The following is a 16,865-nucleotide window of genomic DNA, read 5'->3' as shown; positions in this document are numbered from 1 at the left end:
CTCCCCAACTGAACTGCTGAACTTGGAACCCCAACCATCAAGAGACTGTCAGCCAGTGGACTCTGAATAGGTTTCATTGCAGTTGGGACTGTGAGATTGGCAGCAATCCAGAACTGATGAACTATCCAAACTGTTTGAGCAGGACCCTTGGAGAGCGCCTCATGTTGGGGATCGGGGATGGGTGGGAAGTTGGGTGGGGCTTTTCCCTTTGTTACTCCCCTAACCCCAGATACAGGGCAAAATGATTATATTAGTGTGGAAACAATGATATTACCCACTTTAACCCTGTAGCCCTTGACCCTTTGTACCCTAATAAACTAAGATTATTAAAAAAAAAATAAAATTCTTCCACAATAAAGAAAAGTTAAAAAAAAATACATCTCTTCCAAACCTGCCCTACAAATGATACTTAATGATGTTCTCTTGACAGAGAAGAGGAATAGCACCCACCAAAACCGAAGGCAAATGTGAAGGACATCCCCGTAAAATAACAATAGAGGACTGAATCAATGAACCCATTGCTAAGTGACAGGACCAAATTACCACCCATTCATATCAACCCTGAATGTAAATGGATTAAATCCATCAATCAAATGTCATAGATTAGTAAACTGGATTTAAAAAAAAAATCTATTTGTTGCCTACAGGAGATATATCTCACCAACAAAGATCAGCAAAAACTATATCTCATGGATTTTGATGTTAACTTCATTTCTTCAAAACACGTTTTTTTCTCATTGAATTCTTTAATGACTCAGATCATACGGTAGCATCATTTAAAGATGATTCTTGATTTCCTTTTTCACTTCCTCAGCAACACATTAGTTATTCAGTACCATGTTCTTTAACTTCATGGCACTTTTGAATTTTTTTTCTTCTTTTGTTTTGTGGCTTTCCCTTTAGAGATGTGTAGTAACTGTAATGGAGACTGCCATATCCAGTGGCATGCTGTTTACCTTCATGGCATTGTTAATTTTTGTTTTTCTTCCTGTTGATTTTGTTTTATGGCTTTTCACATGGGGGATTTACATTGACTGTGTAGTGCAGACTGACGTGTCTAGACGTGAGGATGTGGTGCAGTGTGCATCTCTACCTCCAGATCGAGGATGGATTCCCAGGGAAACTGTTGGATGTGTCTTGACAATGGGATGTCCATGCCCACAAAGATGGACTTATGAGGAACTATGCTGTTGTGGTGATGTGGGAGAACTCAGTGTGTGGGGGGGTGGAATCAGGGGTTGGAGGTAGAGGAAATCCCAAGGCCTATGGAGCTGTATCATAATATGATGATAGTAATGATAGCACTTTTATTACATATATATATATATATATATATATATATATAAAAGAATGAGGCCACATTGACACCATGAGGCAACAGCAGGAGGCAGGTGGGCTAAAGCTATCCCCTCTGACTCTAAGCCTGAGGCTGGCCCAGCTGCTCCACCACACCCAGCTCCTGCTAACACTTGGGAGCACACCAGATGGCCCAACCACTCAGGGCTCTGCATCCACATGGAAGACACAGAAAAAGCTCCTGGCTCCTCAACTGGGTCTGGCCAAGCCCTGGCCACTGCAGCCATCTAGGAGTGAACCAGTGCATCTCCCAGTGGGTAGAAGGTCTCACTCTCTAACTTGTCCTTTCCAACAACTAAATCATAAAAAAACAAGTTGAGCGAGCACCAGGTGCAGAGGCCAAGTTGCCCTCATGGGCCAGAATCTGGCTCATTCATTCTGACTGACCCTGGAGGCAGCACTGAGGGTTCCAGCCCTGCCAGGGAGACCCACTATGTCCCCTGCTTTTAGCACCAGCCTTCCTGGCCCAGTCCTGGCTGTTGCTGGCATCTGGGAGTCAGCTAGCAAATGGACAACTTCTCACTTCCAAAATAAATGAACAAAAATGTACTTAAAAGTCACTGCAGCAGGGGAACCAAACCTTCTGTGGTTCTCTGTACCCCTCCCCACAGGCAAAGTATCAAACACCTGACTCACAGGAGTGCCTGAAGCTCCCTGGGGCACCCCACAGCGCGTGCTGTGTCCTTTGTGACAGCCATTGGGACTGTCATGCTGCCTGGGCTGGACCCCTTCCGCAGAAGGCTACCCCCAACTGTCCCAAAGTCCTTGTCCCTGACCTGCAAGTTACAGCAGTCACTCTGCCCACAGGTTCCCTGTACCTGTGACAGACCTGGTTCTGCTTATACTGGGGCGTAACGCTCAAGTTTTGCCAAGCATGGCAGGGCGCCACCACAGTGGGCCTACAAGATCCTGGCAAGCCTCTGCTGACCAAGGTGCCTGCCTTTCCCCTGGACCTGGAAGATATTCCACGAGCTTCCCCAAAAGGAGTGCTTTGCTGACCTAGACAACCCATTGGTACGATTCTCATTCACACTCCTGGCTTGGGAGGAAGGATCCCAAATGGCACTTAGCCATGTATGCTGTGGAGGCACAGACTGCAAGAGTTCACAAGTGGCATACGTGCACCTGTCAGCAGACACCTGATGACAGTGCTGAGCCCACTCCAGCCACCAAGGCAGAGCTGCCCTCTGATCTGGTTCCCAACCATAGGTCTCTGGCAAGACTGCCAAGCCACAGCAGTCCAACAGGAGGGCGATCTTTGCAGGCCCACTGGTGTGCCCCTGCCCAAACCACACAGCCAACCGGAGACTGGACTGGGCAATGCTGCTCAGCCAGGCCAGGCTCAAGCAGAGGCACCATAGCGGGCATTGCCATGTCTCTTACTTCACCTGAGACACAGCTGCAAAAGCCATCATGCTGACCCACTCCCCAGGAGCCCACCACAGCCAGGGCTCAGCCCGAGCTGCATGCGAAAGCAAGGGACATGATCCAGGTCTCCCATGTGGCTGACAGGAGACAAGCTACTTGGGCCACCACTGTGTCTGTCTTAGCAGGAAACTGCAGCTAGGCACCAAACCCTGCTGTGTCTCAATGACTGGTCCCTGCCACACCATGTCACTAAGAGGTGGGTCTTGTACACAAGGAAGTGACCATGCTGGTCAGACCCCTGCGTTCAGCCAGAATAGGTGTGCGGCAGGCCAGGCTAGGCCATGGTATCCATCAGATCACCTGAGAGCCAGGGCTGGGAGAAGGCTCGACAGGCTGGGCCACACACATGCAGGACTGTGAAGGACTTCTCTTTGTAGACAATGAACGGATAAAGCATGAGGCAACACACAGATTGCATTTTAGCAAGTACAAAGAAATAATATTCTACAAGTATGAGGCTAAAGCTGCTTTGCCCAAATTTAATTTTTGGAATTCCACTGCATTAAAAAAATAAGGAATTTGCTTGTGTTGGAGTTCAATCATTCCCAGGACAACTAAACAACTGCCAATAATCAGTTCCTTTCTGGATCTCGGGCAGGCTTCCCAGGTGGACACCCTCCCCTGACCTTCCATGAGGGGCACACGACCCAGGGAACTTCTCCAGTTGACCCCTCCTGCACCCCAGGAAGGACAGCGGGGGAAATGCCCACGCCCAGGGCAGAGGCCACTCTGTCGGAGCTGTCACTGCGGCCGTCGTCCCGCCAGCTCTGCCAGGGTCAAGCTGCAGCCAGGATCAGGGTGTGCTCGCAGTGTTCGATGCCTCAGAAAGGCGTGTGGTCTGGCAGGGGCTGGTCGTCACTTCCAGGGGACGAAGGGTTAGGGTCGTTGCCAGGCTCTCTGCCACCCACAACCTTGGACTGTAGGAGAACAAAAGGAGACACCTGAGCTGGGCTGGACACTCTCCACAGGCAGAAGCAATGCCACCCAGGGATTGTGTCCAGAACCCCAATGGCAGGACACCCCGGAGAGAGGCTCATGGGTGTGCCGTGGGGCACGTCGCTGGAGAGCCGGGAACAATTACCTTGATGGTCCCGACTCGGTCTTCAAATGATTTAAAGGTTGCAGAGTTCCTGAGGGAGGGAAACAGGTGTGTGAGGAGCAGGCTTGATTTCCATTATCCAAGGAAGAATCCCCAAGAGCACTCCACCTCCCTGCAGTGACATGGCCAAGGGGAGACACGCTCCCCACAGCACCCAATCATGGCCCTTCCCGGGAGGGACTCTCAGCCCTCTACGTGTGCTCCTCCAGCTCAATGGCTCTGGGCCACAAAGCAATTTGCTGTGTCCATGTCTCAGACAGGAGGAAGCAGGATAGGATGGCAATGAAAGCAGGCTAGCCTCCTCTGCTTGACTCCCCCACCCCCATGCCCCACAGTCCCTAATGAGGACAGGTTCTGCTGACAGCAGAGGACCAGGACCACAGCCCAGAGACCCCCGTGACTCAGGCGGCCTGCAAACAGGGGCTGGGGTCTATGCAGAAGCTCCCATCCCCTGCCTCGCCTGACCCTGGAGGTCTCCAAGGCAGGACTTAGAACCAGCCACCACCCCACCCACGGCCTCAGGAGCAGTCCTTATTTGGGGAGAACAGAAATGCAGGCTGGCTCTCAGAGCTGAGTGGAGGGTGCAGCTCGCGTTACCTCATGGCCGGCATGCTTACTGAGTGGCGGATGGAGTGGCTGCTGCCGGGAGCACGGGGAGCAGAGAAAGAAGGAGTTAGCGCACCGAAGACAGGACTGGCACCCAGGAGCCTGACTCCACACCTGGCACAGCTGGATCTAGCTCCCAGCCCCACAAAGAATTTAAGCCCCAGGTACCTGCTGCTGCCTCTGTGGGGAGCACAGCCCTGTCAGAACGGGGACATTCAGAGCACATGGCAGCAGCCTGACCAGCACAAGGCCAGGACTCCTCAGGAGGACACTCTAGGGGGTTCAGGCATCAAATGAGGCAAAAAAAGCTAAGGAACCTTCCCGGATTCCAAGGAATCAGGACGAGCCCAGGAGTGCAGAGGGCGGTTGAAGGCCAGCCATGTCTCAAGAATTCACTCTGAATGCAAGCACCCAGGAGGCTGCCCAAGTGCCCTGCATTGGGTCCACAGGGGTCCAGTGGAAGCCCGGGACACCGTCCACAGTGCCACTGCTCCCTCCCAGGCACTCAGGGTCCCAGAGTCCATCCTGATGCAGGGGGCTTTCTTGGGGTGTCCGGCTCCCTCTTACCTAAAGGAATGTGAGAACGGATGAACCCTGCAGACAGCGGCAGCAGAAGGAAAGCAGAAACGCAGTGTCAGCAGAGAGGGGGGAGCCGGGGGCCCCCACGGCTGTAAGCAGAGCCTCAGAGGCCACACTGTGTGGCAAGGACACTATACGGCCACAAGACAGGGGGCAGGCCCCAATGACTCTCCTGGGCATGGTCACACTCAGAGACCCATCTGGAGAGTAAAGGGAGGAGGCCGAGACGGTCCATGTGACCCCAGCCATGTGCAGATGTGGGGGAGCCATGGCACACAGGCCAGATGACACCGCCCAGCGCCTCAGGCCAGGCTGCCCAAAAGTCCCGACTCCACCCAGCATGTTGAACAGCCTCCCCAGAAACTACCTGTGAACAGTTGTCCAGTACAAGCAGGCCAGCCCTCAGGCATGCTAGACACAACAAGCCAACAGAGAAGGCTGGTCTCAAAGCTCCTGCTTGCCCTGGGGGCTGAGTGCCTGCACCACCAGGCAGCGGAGGTGACCCCTGCAGGAACCCTGCTGACACCAGCCACAGTCCAGGTGGCGCAGCAGGCTCAGCGGCCAGGCCTAGAGTCTGCAGAGCCTGCGGTGTTTCACTCCTCTCAAGAAGAGGCAGAGCAAGCTCCCAGACCAGGGCTGACCACTCAAGAAATGTCCAGATGGGAACAGCCAGGACTGGTCAGCTCTGTCAACACTGCCGAAACCTCCACCCTCAGGGAGAAGTGTGGGAACCCAGTGTGGGCAAATGACCCCAACATGAGCAAGACCACGCCTTGGAGCAGGCAACTTCAGCACAGCAGGCCCTGCTATCTCCAAGAGGGAACACTCTGTAGCTGGATGCAGGGTCAGACCTCTGTGCTGTGAGCCACCCCGACCCCAGCTCAGCACCACACAGTAGGTGGCATAACAGAGGGAGCAGAGCTGAGTCCCTTCAGAGCCTCAGTGGGAGTCACAGCAGACACCTTTTGCCAACAGCTCAGCTGCACCACACCAGAGCGTCCCACACAGGACTATGTGCCCAGGGCTCCCACACGATAACAAGAACCCAGGGCTCCCACATGGGGCTATTTGCCTGAGGCTCCCCCACAGGGCCATGATCCTGGGGCTCCCATGTGGGACCATGAACTGAGGCTCCCACGTGGGGCCAGTGCACATCCTGGGCAATCGCAAGTACTCCGGCCACAGCTGATGGCAGGTGTGACCAGGGCACGCAGGAGACCTGTTCGTGCAGCTTCTCCTGCAGGACAGTCTAGACTCAGCATCCAGCTTGGCTCTTAACTCCACTTTTCTGCAAATTTAGACACAGATTCAAGAAATTGGGTTCCTGCTACCACACACAAGACAGAAAGGGCAGCCGCCATGATGGCGGCAGATGGGCACCCTTCTGCTTACCCACGTTTCTCTTTGCCTGTCTATACACTTTTTTAAAGTTTGTATTTATTTGACAGGACAAGTGTGATGGTTCAATTGACTGATCCTCACCTTGTAGGCGCCAGGAACCCATAAGGATGCTCATTCATGTCCCAGCTATTCCACTTTCCATCCAGCTCCCTGCTTATAGCCTGGGAAAACAGCAGAGGACGGCCCAAAGCCCTGGGACCCTGCGCCTACATGAGACACCTGAAAGAGGTTCCTGGGTTTGGATCAGTTCAGCTCCGGCCATGGCAGTCATTTGAGGACTGAGCCAGCAGATGGAAGATCTTTCTGTCTCTTCTCTCTGTAACCCTAACCCTTTCAAATAACTCTAAACCTAACCCTTTCAAATAATTTTTTAAAATATGTATTTATTTGCAAAGCAGAATTATAAAAAAAGAGAAGGAGAGAGAATAAAGTCAGGGAGGCAGGGAGGGAGAAGGAAAGAGAGAGAGATCATCCATCTGCTGGTTCATTCCACAGATCGTTACCAGTAGCTTCGTCATAAACACTTGGGCCAACCACTGCCTGCCCAGGTTGTTAGCAGGGAGCTGGACTGGAAGTGCAGCACCCATACGGGATGCTGGCATCACAGATGGTAGACTTATTTGCTGTGCTACAACACTGGCCCTAGAGCACATTTTTAATAAACTTAAACAAAACAGGTGGGGAGGGGAGGAGCCCCTATTATTCTAAACCTAAATTGTGAAATAGGAGAAATTTACTTACCTCGTATAAATAATAAATAAAAACGAAGCAAAACAAACAAAAAAAAACAGCAGTGTACAGTTCCAATGTGGTGACAGAGGTGAGCCACAAAGCACCCCTGGCTGGCTGTCACTCATCCACACCTGTGGACCTTGCCTGGGGGCTTCTGGCCAGCAAGGAGCACAGGTGCCCCCACGTGCAGCCACCTGCCCCAGCTCCAACCCTAGCTCCAACCTCCATGGCCCTGCCTCCAGGCACCTGATTGTGAGCTCTGGGGCCTGCCCAGACCCACAACCTCTGCACCAAGCCAAGAGGCAGTAAGGGGACCACCATCCCCAGGAACGCAGAAGTAACGCCAAGTCGGCAGACAGAGCTGTGCTCCTGAACTCCCAGAGCAGCCTCAGCAGTCCCTGTCAGAGACCAAGGCAGGGAATTCTCACCTCATGTCCCCAAGCTTCTTGCTGATGGCAGAGCCCACAGTGGACAGGGCAGCTGAGGTCTTCTGCCCCGCCTGCGACAGCGTCTCTTGAGTCTTCTTATACCTAGGAGGGAGACACCGAAGTCAGCCGAGCCAGTGGGAGCACAGCCACAACCCAAGGGCAAGGAAGGCAAAGTTGGCACAGGGCTTGAAGCTCTCTGGCTGCTACAAGAGCGCAGACTCTCTATGATGACCCTCAGCTTCACCTCCACCCACCTGGGACAGCACTGGCCCCTTTTTTCTCCTGGAGTGAGAGGCGGTGCATGGCAAAGGCAGAGCAGAGACTGCCCTCCCCAGGGCTAGTGCTGTCCTCCAGTGTCCTCTCAGAACAGTTTCCTCCCTCCACCCTGTCCACCTGCTGGCCCAGCATGGGCATTTCGCCCTGAGCCTTGGCTCCATGACCTCAGCTCCAGCAGCACAGCCCAGTAGAGCTTTCCACAGCAGAGGTTACTGCCCAACAAAAGACCAGATGGCCTCTGTCAGGGCAGACCACAACCCAAACATGACACAAAGCCACTGGGGAGTCAGGGCAGTGACCCCAAGGCCACAGGGAGAGCCATGGCCTCTGGAGCCATCCCAGTCACCAGGCTGAGCCCCGAGGGGCTCCAAGCGGCAAGCTCTAGGGCAGAGTGTTAGGGGTTTGCAGCTGCCCACACACAGCTCCCTCCCGGTGCTCACAGGCTCAACAAGCTCACAGAAGCAGTCTGTCCCCAGAGCTGGGCTCTGTTGAACGCCAAGAAGGCCAGCTGCAGGGTGCAGGTCCTAAACCTCCACCTCCATCCCCCAAAACCAACAAGTGAACAGGACCTCATCGACACTCCATAGCCTGCTGGAATGAGTCTGAAGTAGAGAATTCTGGGAAATCCCTTGGACTCTTGATGCTCAAAGGGAAGAAGCAGTGCAAGGGAGCTGGGACAGCAGCAGTCCCCAAGCCTACACCACATGAACATGAGAGGGGAGCACAGTTGATTCCTTTCCGGGCAGGCCTCCTCATCTGTAGCTGACACCGGTCCTGGCCCTGTGTCTCACCCCTCCACAGCCTACTGAACCACAGGCACATGCTAGGGTCATGACACAGAAATGGACCAGGCAGCCAAAAAGAGAGCACTGGCCAAGCTGCCCCAGCCAGAGGGCAAGGCCTCTGCCGGCCTCCTCCTGAGTCCTCCTCTCAGTGTCTTCCAGAGCCCAGCCAACTGACAAGCCTGCACAGAGAGGCCCGGCCAGACCACTCTGCTGCTGGGAATCCTGGGGACCCCCACCTCCCTCCCTGGTAGTTGGCAACCACAGGGGTCCAAGTGGATGAATCAGGACCTCAGCACTGGGCTTCTCAGCCTACCAGGGACCAAAGCAGCACGGTGCCAGCTCAAACGGCACAGGCAGGATCCATCCTCACAGCAGCCCTCTAGGGAGCTGTTATAAACACACAGCTCAGGACAGAGTTGGCGTCCACTCCAGCTGTGGCAGGTCAGGGGGATCAGGAGTGTTCTCCCACCAGCAGAAAGGGGGTGGAGGGAGACCCAAAGAGAACCTCTGCCGCACACCAAGCCCAGGACCCAGGGCACCCACTCTGTTGCTGAGGGCACTGTAGCAGCCTGGTGCTGGGCTCTGCTCACCACAGCTGAGGGGCAACCTGAAGAATGCGCCCCTGCAAAGCCACGGTCTGCCACAGCTCTAAAGACAGGTCACCTGGACTTCTGCACAGCCCTGCAAGAGCTGCCTGCTGTGCCCAAGCACACGGCACCAGTTTGTCCACCCCCCAGTAGCTTCTAGACCACCTTGGCAGCAGCTGCTTCCTGGGGCCTAACCCCAGGTCTTTGCACCCAGGTTCTGTGCAACCACCACAGCACCCCCTGCCACTGAGATGGAAAAATCCATCAAGCGGCTGTGTGCAAACACCAGACCCTATTCAGGGACACTCAGCCAGGAACACCAGTGTCTCAGACCACAGGAGTCAGTGAAGCGGCACCCACTGCACGTGGCTGTGCCAACACGAATGAGTGCTGCACCCAGAGCTCAGGACTTCCCCAGCAGGGCCCCTCACACCCAGAGTACCCAATCCACATCATGCCCTGCAGTGAGTCAAGCTAGGGCTCTGCAGAGGAAGGAGGGCAGGAAAACAAGAGAATGAGAAGTCACCACCAGGTGGCGCTGCCCAGGCTGCCCACCCTGGCCTTCTGCCTGAGGTATGCACCAGGCCCCTTCCAGTTACTTTCCCAGCCCCCCCCCCCCCCCCCCCCCGAGTTCAAAGGAGGGTCTCCACAAAGCAACAGGAGAGGACAGCCACAAGCGGACCCAAACATGGGCCTGTGCCCTCAAGAGAGCCAAGGTAAGAGCAAGGAGGGGTGGCTAGTGACATAGCACTCACAGATCAGATTGGGTCACTCTGTCATTCCACTCTCCAAGTTTCTCAGAAGTTTTCACATAGCTACAAACAGAAAATCTCCAGTGAATTATTCAGAAGGACTCAACAAGGCTTCCCATGGCAGGTGAGCCAGGGGGCTGCCAGGACCCCTAGCACAGCAACAGAAAGGGCCCAGGGAGGTGAGCTGAGGCCCAGCCAACTGAGGACGGCCCATGTGCCCATCACTGGGGAAAACACTGCCCATAGGGAGCTTGCTTTGAAGGTGCCAGTGATTCTAATCCCCCCAAATTGAGAAAACACACAAGCATTGCTCACTGAGGAGGAAGATGGATGGTGCCCAGTGACCAGATCTACCTCCAAGCCAGACCTGGCCTCTGAGCAACACCCACAGCTCATAGAAGCCACGTGGCCACTCCCTAATCAGAGCAGTCAGGGCCAGAGGTGCTGGGGTTGTGGCCAAGTCACACTCCCAAGAACTTGTGCCCACTTGAGCAGACACAGAAAACTGACTTGCTAAGAGCTTAATCAGCTCTCAAACTGGAAGCCTGAGGCAATCTCGTGTCTGCTCGGACGGTCAGAAGGTATGTCCACCTGCCTTTGCAGGAATAAGCAGAGACCCTGTCCATGGGCCCAAGACTCGGGGCAGCAGGGCAGCACCCCAGCAACACCCTCTCCAGCAACAGGGCAGGCACCTACGCAGTGGACACTTGCACGTCGTGCCAGCTCTTCGACAGGTTCTGCCTAAGCCCCTCCAGCGCCGAGAGGCCGAGCCTCCTCCTCAGCTCCCCACAGCGCCTCTCCTTGGCCGCCAGCACCTGGCGCAGGGTGACAATTTCTTCTTCCACCTGCAGAGCACAGTGGTCAGTGACAGCTGCATCGGCTGCAACAGTTGGCAGCACCCGACACTGCCAGGCTGCGGGTAATCCCTGCTTGCAGAAGCACCACTCCTGCCTGACATGTACCTTTCTTTTTTTTTTTTTTTAATTAATTTATTTTTATTGGAAAGGCAGATATACAGAAAGGAGGAGAGGCAAGAAAGGAAGATCTTCCATCTTATGGCTCACTCCTCTAGTGACCTCAATGGCTGGTGCTGCACCAATCTGAAGCCATTCCGAAGCCAGGAGCTTCTGGTCTCCCACACAGGTACAGGGTCCCAAGGTGTTGGGCCGTTCTTGACTGCTTTTCTTGGCCACAGGCAGGGAGATGGATGGGAAGCAGGGCTGCCGGGATTAGAACTGGTACCCATATGGGATCCCAGTGCGTTCAAGGTGAAGACTTTAGCTGCTAGGCCACCGTACCAGGCCCTGCCGTCAGCTTTCTAATTTCACTACAGCAATGAGGGGATGGAGACCACAGACCCCCCGTGGGAAGGGAGGAACTCACCTTCTTGTTATCAAGCACTAGTGACCAGCACCCATGGAGTAAACCAACAGGTGGAACACGCACCCTCTCTCAACTGTAGCTCAAAATCAAATCAAAACAAGAACCACCACCTAGATGTGGTGGAGGCCTCCCTGCCCTGGGGCTGCCTCCGCGCAAGCCTTCTAAGGGCAGACAGCTGCTGCGGGGCTGACATCCAGCACCTCAACTTGCCAGGGCAGGGGTCAGGGGGGCTCCTCTTCTCCTGGAGCCTGCACCAGGCGCCTCTGAGCACACGAAAATCCTAAAAAAAAGAATGTCCCCAGAGGCTCTTGCTTAGCACCCTCATCTCACCAGAACAGGTCTCACAAGGCAGGTTCAGAAAAGTCGTGTTTGCAAAAAAAACTCGGCTCACAAAAAAAAACGTTTTTTTCTCAGCTCCATGAGACCTAGAACCCGGAAACAGGTGCTGACCTCGCAGATGGCCAACTTTGCACACACGAAGGACAGACAAGGTCAGGCCCTGTCCCCTCTGCTAGATGGCACTCAACATAGGGTGACCCCGATGGCCATACCTTGACAAGCTCAGCACGCAGCTCCTCAGCCTCAGCCTCTGTCAGCCCAGGCACAATGGTAGGCACAGCGACCCCCACAGGGACAGCGGGCTCCGGCCCAAAGTCTGAGAGCAGCACCCTGTTAGGGGAGTTCAGGTTGATATCTGCTGGGACAAAACAGTCAGAAAGGGCCACTTCAGGACTCCACCAGGAGACAGCAGGGGCAGCCAGGGGGGACCACAGGCTTCTTCTCGGCAGACCCGCCCCAGCCACTGTGCCCCGCAAGCATCACTTTCTATGCAAGGCTTCTGCCAGGGACACGTCACCCACCCAGGTTCTACAGGGAGCAGTCTGACACAGGCCCTTTAGCCCCTGACCAGGAGATCCAGCCATGCAGAGGGGGAGGGAGAATGGGCTACCTCAGTTCACGGCAATAGAGAAGCTGCACGGCCCTCCCGCTGCAGAAATGGTGTACCCCTTGCCACACTAACCCGGTGTGCAGCTCAGCAGTGCCATGAACCCTCTGCAGGCTTCCTCTGCAGTTTGCCCCTAGACACTCTGACTCCCCAGACAATCCAGGATGTGCCGGGGGTCGCCTGCAGTGACAATATCCCATGCGGACACTGGTTCACGTCCTATTCAGCTCCCTGCTTGTGGCCTGGGAAAGCAGGAGAGGATGGTCCAAAGTTTTGGGACCCTGCACCTGCATAGCAGAACCAGAAGAAACTTCTGGTTTCTGACCAGTGGAGTTCTGATCATTGTGGCCATCTGGGGAACAAACCAGCAGATGGAAAATCTTTCTCATTCCCTCTGTAAATATTTTTAATAAAAAATAATCTTTTTTGCATTTATTTAATTTTATTGGAAAGTCAGATTTACAGAGAGAAGGAAAGAGAGAGAAAGATCTTCCATTCGCTGGTTCACTCCCCAAGCGGACACAACAGCCTGAGCTGCACTGATCAAAAGCCAGGGGCCAGGAGCTTCTTCAGGGTCTCCCACTTGGGTGCAGGTCCCAAGGCTTTAGTCCGTCCTTGACTGCTTTCCCAGGCCACAGACTGGAAACTGGATGGGACGGGGCGCAGCCGGAATACGAACCAGCGCCCAAGTGCAAAGCAAGGACATTAGCCATTAGGCTATCCCCCCAAAATAATAATAATAAGACCACAGTGCACCAGGCCGACCCCTCCGAAATAATAATAACAATTAACAATAATAATAAAACCCACAGTGCACCAGGCCGGTCACAAGCCCCCCAGGATGCAAAGCCGGGAAACCCCAGGTGCGCACTGCAGAGCGAAGCAGCGGACGGCTGACATCCGCTCCTGACCCGTGACACCCATGAAAAAGCAAACTCGCAGAAAGCAGCAAAACCTAGAAGATTCCAACAGCAGAAACAAGGACGTGACAAACGCCCGCAATGCGGTACAGCCCCGGGCGGCGGGCGGCTACCTTGGCCGGCCGAGTCCATGTCCACACGACGGCCGAGCTGCAGCCGCCGTCGCACACCGGCGGAACCGCCCCGGTCGCCGCGTGCCCACGCCATCAGCGGCGCGACGCCCTACTTCCGCCCGGTCGCGCACCGCCCTCCTCCCCGCCTCCACGAGCATCGCCCAATAAGAGCGCTCCTTGGCGCGGTTGCCAGGCGGTTTGTTTCTGGGCCCCGATGTGATTGGCCGAGGCTGGAGGGGCGGCGGGCCGTGCGGCCTCCAGGTTGGCTTCAGCAACGAGACTGGCAGGTCCGAGCCGCTGCAGTGCTGGCGCGCGGCCGCCGGGCCTCGGGGTTCCGCTTTCCCACGCCGTGAGTCCTGATCCTGCCCGTGGGGACAGGATAGGGTCGACGAGCCCGCGACTCGGCCCAGCCCCGCGCGTTTGGCTCCCGCAGCTCCCCGTGAGCCTTGACTCTGGAGGCCTCTAGCTCCTGTGCCAGCCTGGGGGGTCCTGGCCGAGGCCCCCCACAGCTCGGGGTCGCGGTCCAGTGTCTCGGCTAGCTTCCTAGTGGGCAATCCCATCCCCTCCCGGCCTTGGGACATAGCCCCTTGCGGCCCGCTCCCTCTGAAACCGGCATGTCCATCTGCCTGGCACTGCCCCCACCTTCCTCCCTGCTTCCCTGGTGATCACACAGCACTGCCATCAACCTCGAGAGAGGCATCTTTACGGGCCCCTTAGGAGCTGGGCATGGGATTCCCAAAGTGTCCGGGGGGAGGGGAGGGGAAGCCATCCCGCGGCCTGCCAGTGCGGGACGCGAGCCGGGTGCTGCCTGCCGAGGGCGCATGCAAGTCCCAGGCCTGCGCGGGGCTACAGCTCCCAGGGTAGCTGGAAGTCCGCCGGCTCCAACGGGCTGCAATGTGTGGCCTCTACGTTTTTCAGGTGTCTGCGGGCCAGGAACAGGGCCAGCTGCCGGCGGCGCCTCGGCCTCAGGCCCTGGCCCACGAGCCACGGGAAGGCGAGCCTGTGCCGTGTCCCGGACTCCTCGTCCCCCAGCTCCTGGAGGCAGTGGGCGCAGTAGGACTGCAGCAGTGCCCGGCACCAGTTGTCGTCCACGCGGTGGCGTGAGTAGAAGGCGGCCTCTTGTGCCAGGCTGCTGGCGCGCAGCCAGCGCGTCACGATCATTCGGCCCTCGCGCGCCATCACGGCCGGGTATCGGTGCTGCAGCAGTCGCAGCAGCAGCTCGTTGCCACGGTTGCCCTCCACGTTGCCAGGTGGCAAGGGCTGCAGGTGGCCCGAGGTGCTGACCACTTCATCCTGTGTGCGTCGCAGCAGCAGGACCGGTCCTGGGTAGCAACACAGCTGCTCCGCCACGTTGAGGTTAAAGTGCTCACGCACTGTGCGCACCACCAGCCCCTTCCAGCTGTGTGGCATGACCTTGAGCGCCAGTGGCACCAGGTCATCAAAGGTGGCATCCAGCACCAGCGCTCCCAGCTCTGGGTAGGTCATGGTAGCCCAGGTGGCTGTGAAGCCGCCGATGGACCAGCCGTAGATCACCACATGGGCGGCAGGGAAGTGCAGCCGGTGCAGTGCGTACTTGACCACCACATCCATGGCGTTGGCGTCCTGCTGTGGGAAGGGTGTGCCGGTGCTGCTGCCAAAGCCTGGGTGATTCCAGCCCAGCACCGAATAGCCAGCCTCCAGTGGGGCCGACAGACAGCCCATCTCGTAGAAGCCAGCGTTGCCCTCGCAGCAGATGACGAGCCGCAGGCCACGGCCCTCACTGCCCGGGTCCTGGCGTCGGTCCATAAACATGGTGTCAATCTCATTGCCGTCGCAGGCTACCAGCTTGGCGCGCCGGCCCCCGTAGCGCTCCACCAGGCGCTCCTGACCCTGCTGCAGCAGCGGCAGCAGCGCGCGCGTCATCAGGGACATGGAGCCGGGGTACACGAGCCACCGGCCAAGCGAGTGGGCCAGTGCATAGCTGGCCAGCTGGCTGGGAAGCTCGCGGATCTGCTGCAGCAGGCATTGTGTTTGGCTACGTGCTCCTCGCGGCAGCGGCCTCCCGGCTGTGTCCCCACCCAGTGCCGCATCGCGAAGTAGCCAGACACCCGCAGCAGCTGCTGCGCACGTGAGTGCGCGGTGGCCACTGCCGCCCCTGCTGGCGGCGCGCACGTCATCCCAGCGGAAGTCCACGGGCCAGCTGCGGAAGTTGTACGCGTAGTTGGCAGTCAGGTAGATCTTGAACACGTGCACCAGGGCCTTCACAAAGCAGATGACACACATGGGTGGGGGCGGGGGGACGGGGGGTGCGCCAGCGCTCACACCCGCGGCTGACCTGAAGTCTCCCCTGGGCTGGGCGTCCCGCACTGCCCTATGTCCTTTGTGACCTCTGGCCACCGCCTTTGTGACTCACTGTTGCTGCGCAGTGGGCACAGCCGGGGCTCCCAGGCAAGTGGACTAGGTGCTTGGAGACCAGCCACGGCAGCGCCTTAGCTACCTGACCCCAGCCATGGCTACCAACTGCTGTGACCTCAGAAGTGAGGGAGGCCTCCAATGCCCTTCTCCTTGGGGTCCATGGGTTTGTACTCCCTGAGCCAGACCACTTCTCAGAAAGCTGGGCTGGAAACCCTGCTTCTAGATCCATTTTTCCATCCGTGCCAGCACAGAAAGCTTCAGGTGGACCCTGCAGGACCAGCTTCCTCTTCCAATACCACAAGCTGCATCTTTCTCCTGTGGGGGCTCTGGTAGGATCCCCTCTCCCTGTTACATTGCAGAGAGCAGAGCCACAGGGAAGGGTGGGGCGACCGGGTCCCCCAACCCAGTCTAGCCGTGAGACACAAAGGCAAGGAGCCAGCCTGATAGGCCATAGGCAGAGTGGACACTTGCTGCCCAAACTGGAGCCTGGCCAGTTCTTGCTGGCTGCAGCTTCCTGCAGGCACCCAAAGGCCACAGTGGTGACTTCCTTCTGCTTGAGGGATCACCCCCCCACCCCAGCCCAGGCTGTTGGAGTGTGGATATATAGGTGAGGGTTCTTGGTGTACATTAAGAAATACAACGTGGGGCCCAGTGCCATGGCCTAGCGGCTAAAGTCCTTGCCTTGAAAGTGCCAGGACCCCATATGGGCGCCGGTCCTCATCCCGGCAGCCCCGCTTCACATCCAGCTCCCTGCTTGTGGCCTGGGAAAGCAGTCGAGGACAACCCAAAACTTTGGGACCCTGCACCCACTCGGGAGACCTGGAAGAAGCTCCTGGCTCTTGGCTTCAAATAGGCTCAGCTCTGGCTATTGTGGCCACATGTGGAATAAACCAGCAGATAGAAGATCTTTCTCTGTGTATCTCCTTCCCTGTAAATCTGACTTTCCAATTTAAAAAAATGAATAAATCTTAAAAACAAACAAAAATATATAAGGATAAGCCCTGACTATTGAGAGAACCCCAGGCCTTTTCAGACACACACACATACACACCCCGTTTTCCTGCTCTGTGGAGTCAGGCT

At 56.4% G+C, this 16,865-nt stretch overlaps 2 protein-coding genes across 15 annotated transcripts; both read right to left on the bottom strand.

Moving 5' to 3' along the window:
* Positions 1–3,200: 3,200 nt before the first annotated feature.
* Positions 3,201–13,467, bottom strand: TPD52L2 (TPD52 like 2). Of its 14 annotated transcripts, none has more exons than XM_040988308.1 (9): positions 13,392–13,467; positions 11,964–12,106; positions 10,726–10,874; positions 7,630–7,731; positions 5,057–5,083; positions 4,658–4,660; positions 4,481–4,522; positions 3,866–3,914; positions 3,201–3,701 (listed from the first exon to the last, which is right to left on the bottom strand). In XM_040988308.1, exons 1-9 carry the CDS (start codon positions 13,408–13,410, stop codon positions 3,606–3,608), a joined length of 630 nt encoding a protein of 209 aa, XP_040844242.1. In that variant the 5' UTR covers positions 13,411–13,467; the 3' UTR covers positions 3,201–3,605. The 14 variants fall into 14 exon arrangements, with proteins under 14 accessions (XP_040844242.1, XP_040844238.1, XP_040844243.1 ...); XM_040988299.1 differs by lacking the exon at positions 4,658–4,660 and adding an exon at positions 10,033–10,092 and having other exon boundaries at positions 3,250–3,701; XM_040988302.1 differs by lacking the exon at positions 5,057–5,083 and adding an exon at positions 10,033–10,092 and having other exon boundaries at positions 3,250–3,701.
* Positions 13,468–14,237: 770 nt separating this feature from the next.
* ABHD16B (abhydrolase domain containing 16B) lies at positions 14,238–15,653 on the bottom strand. Its single transcript, XM_040988167.1, has one exon. It carries the CDS (start codon positions 15,651–15,653, stop codon positions 14,238–14,240), a length of 1,416 nt encoding a protein of 471 aa, XP_040844101.1.
* Positions 15,654–16,865: the final 1,212 nt, after the last annotated feature.

Source organism: Ochotona curzoniae, unplaced genomic scaffold, assembly GCF_017591425.1.
Source record: "Ochotona curzoniae isolate NIBS_2020 unplaced genomic scaffold, NIBS_Ocur_1.0 contig_48, whole genome shotgun sequence".
Taxonomy (NCBI): Eukaryota; Metazoa; Chordata; class Mammalia; order Lagomorpha; family Ochotonidae; genus Ochotona; species Ochotona curzoniae.
Note: the sequence above shows the minus strand (reverse complement) of the source record. Positions and strands in the feature narration are given on the sequence as shown.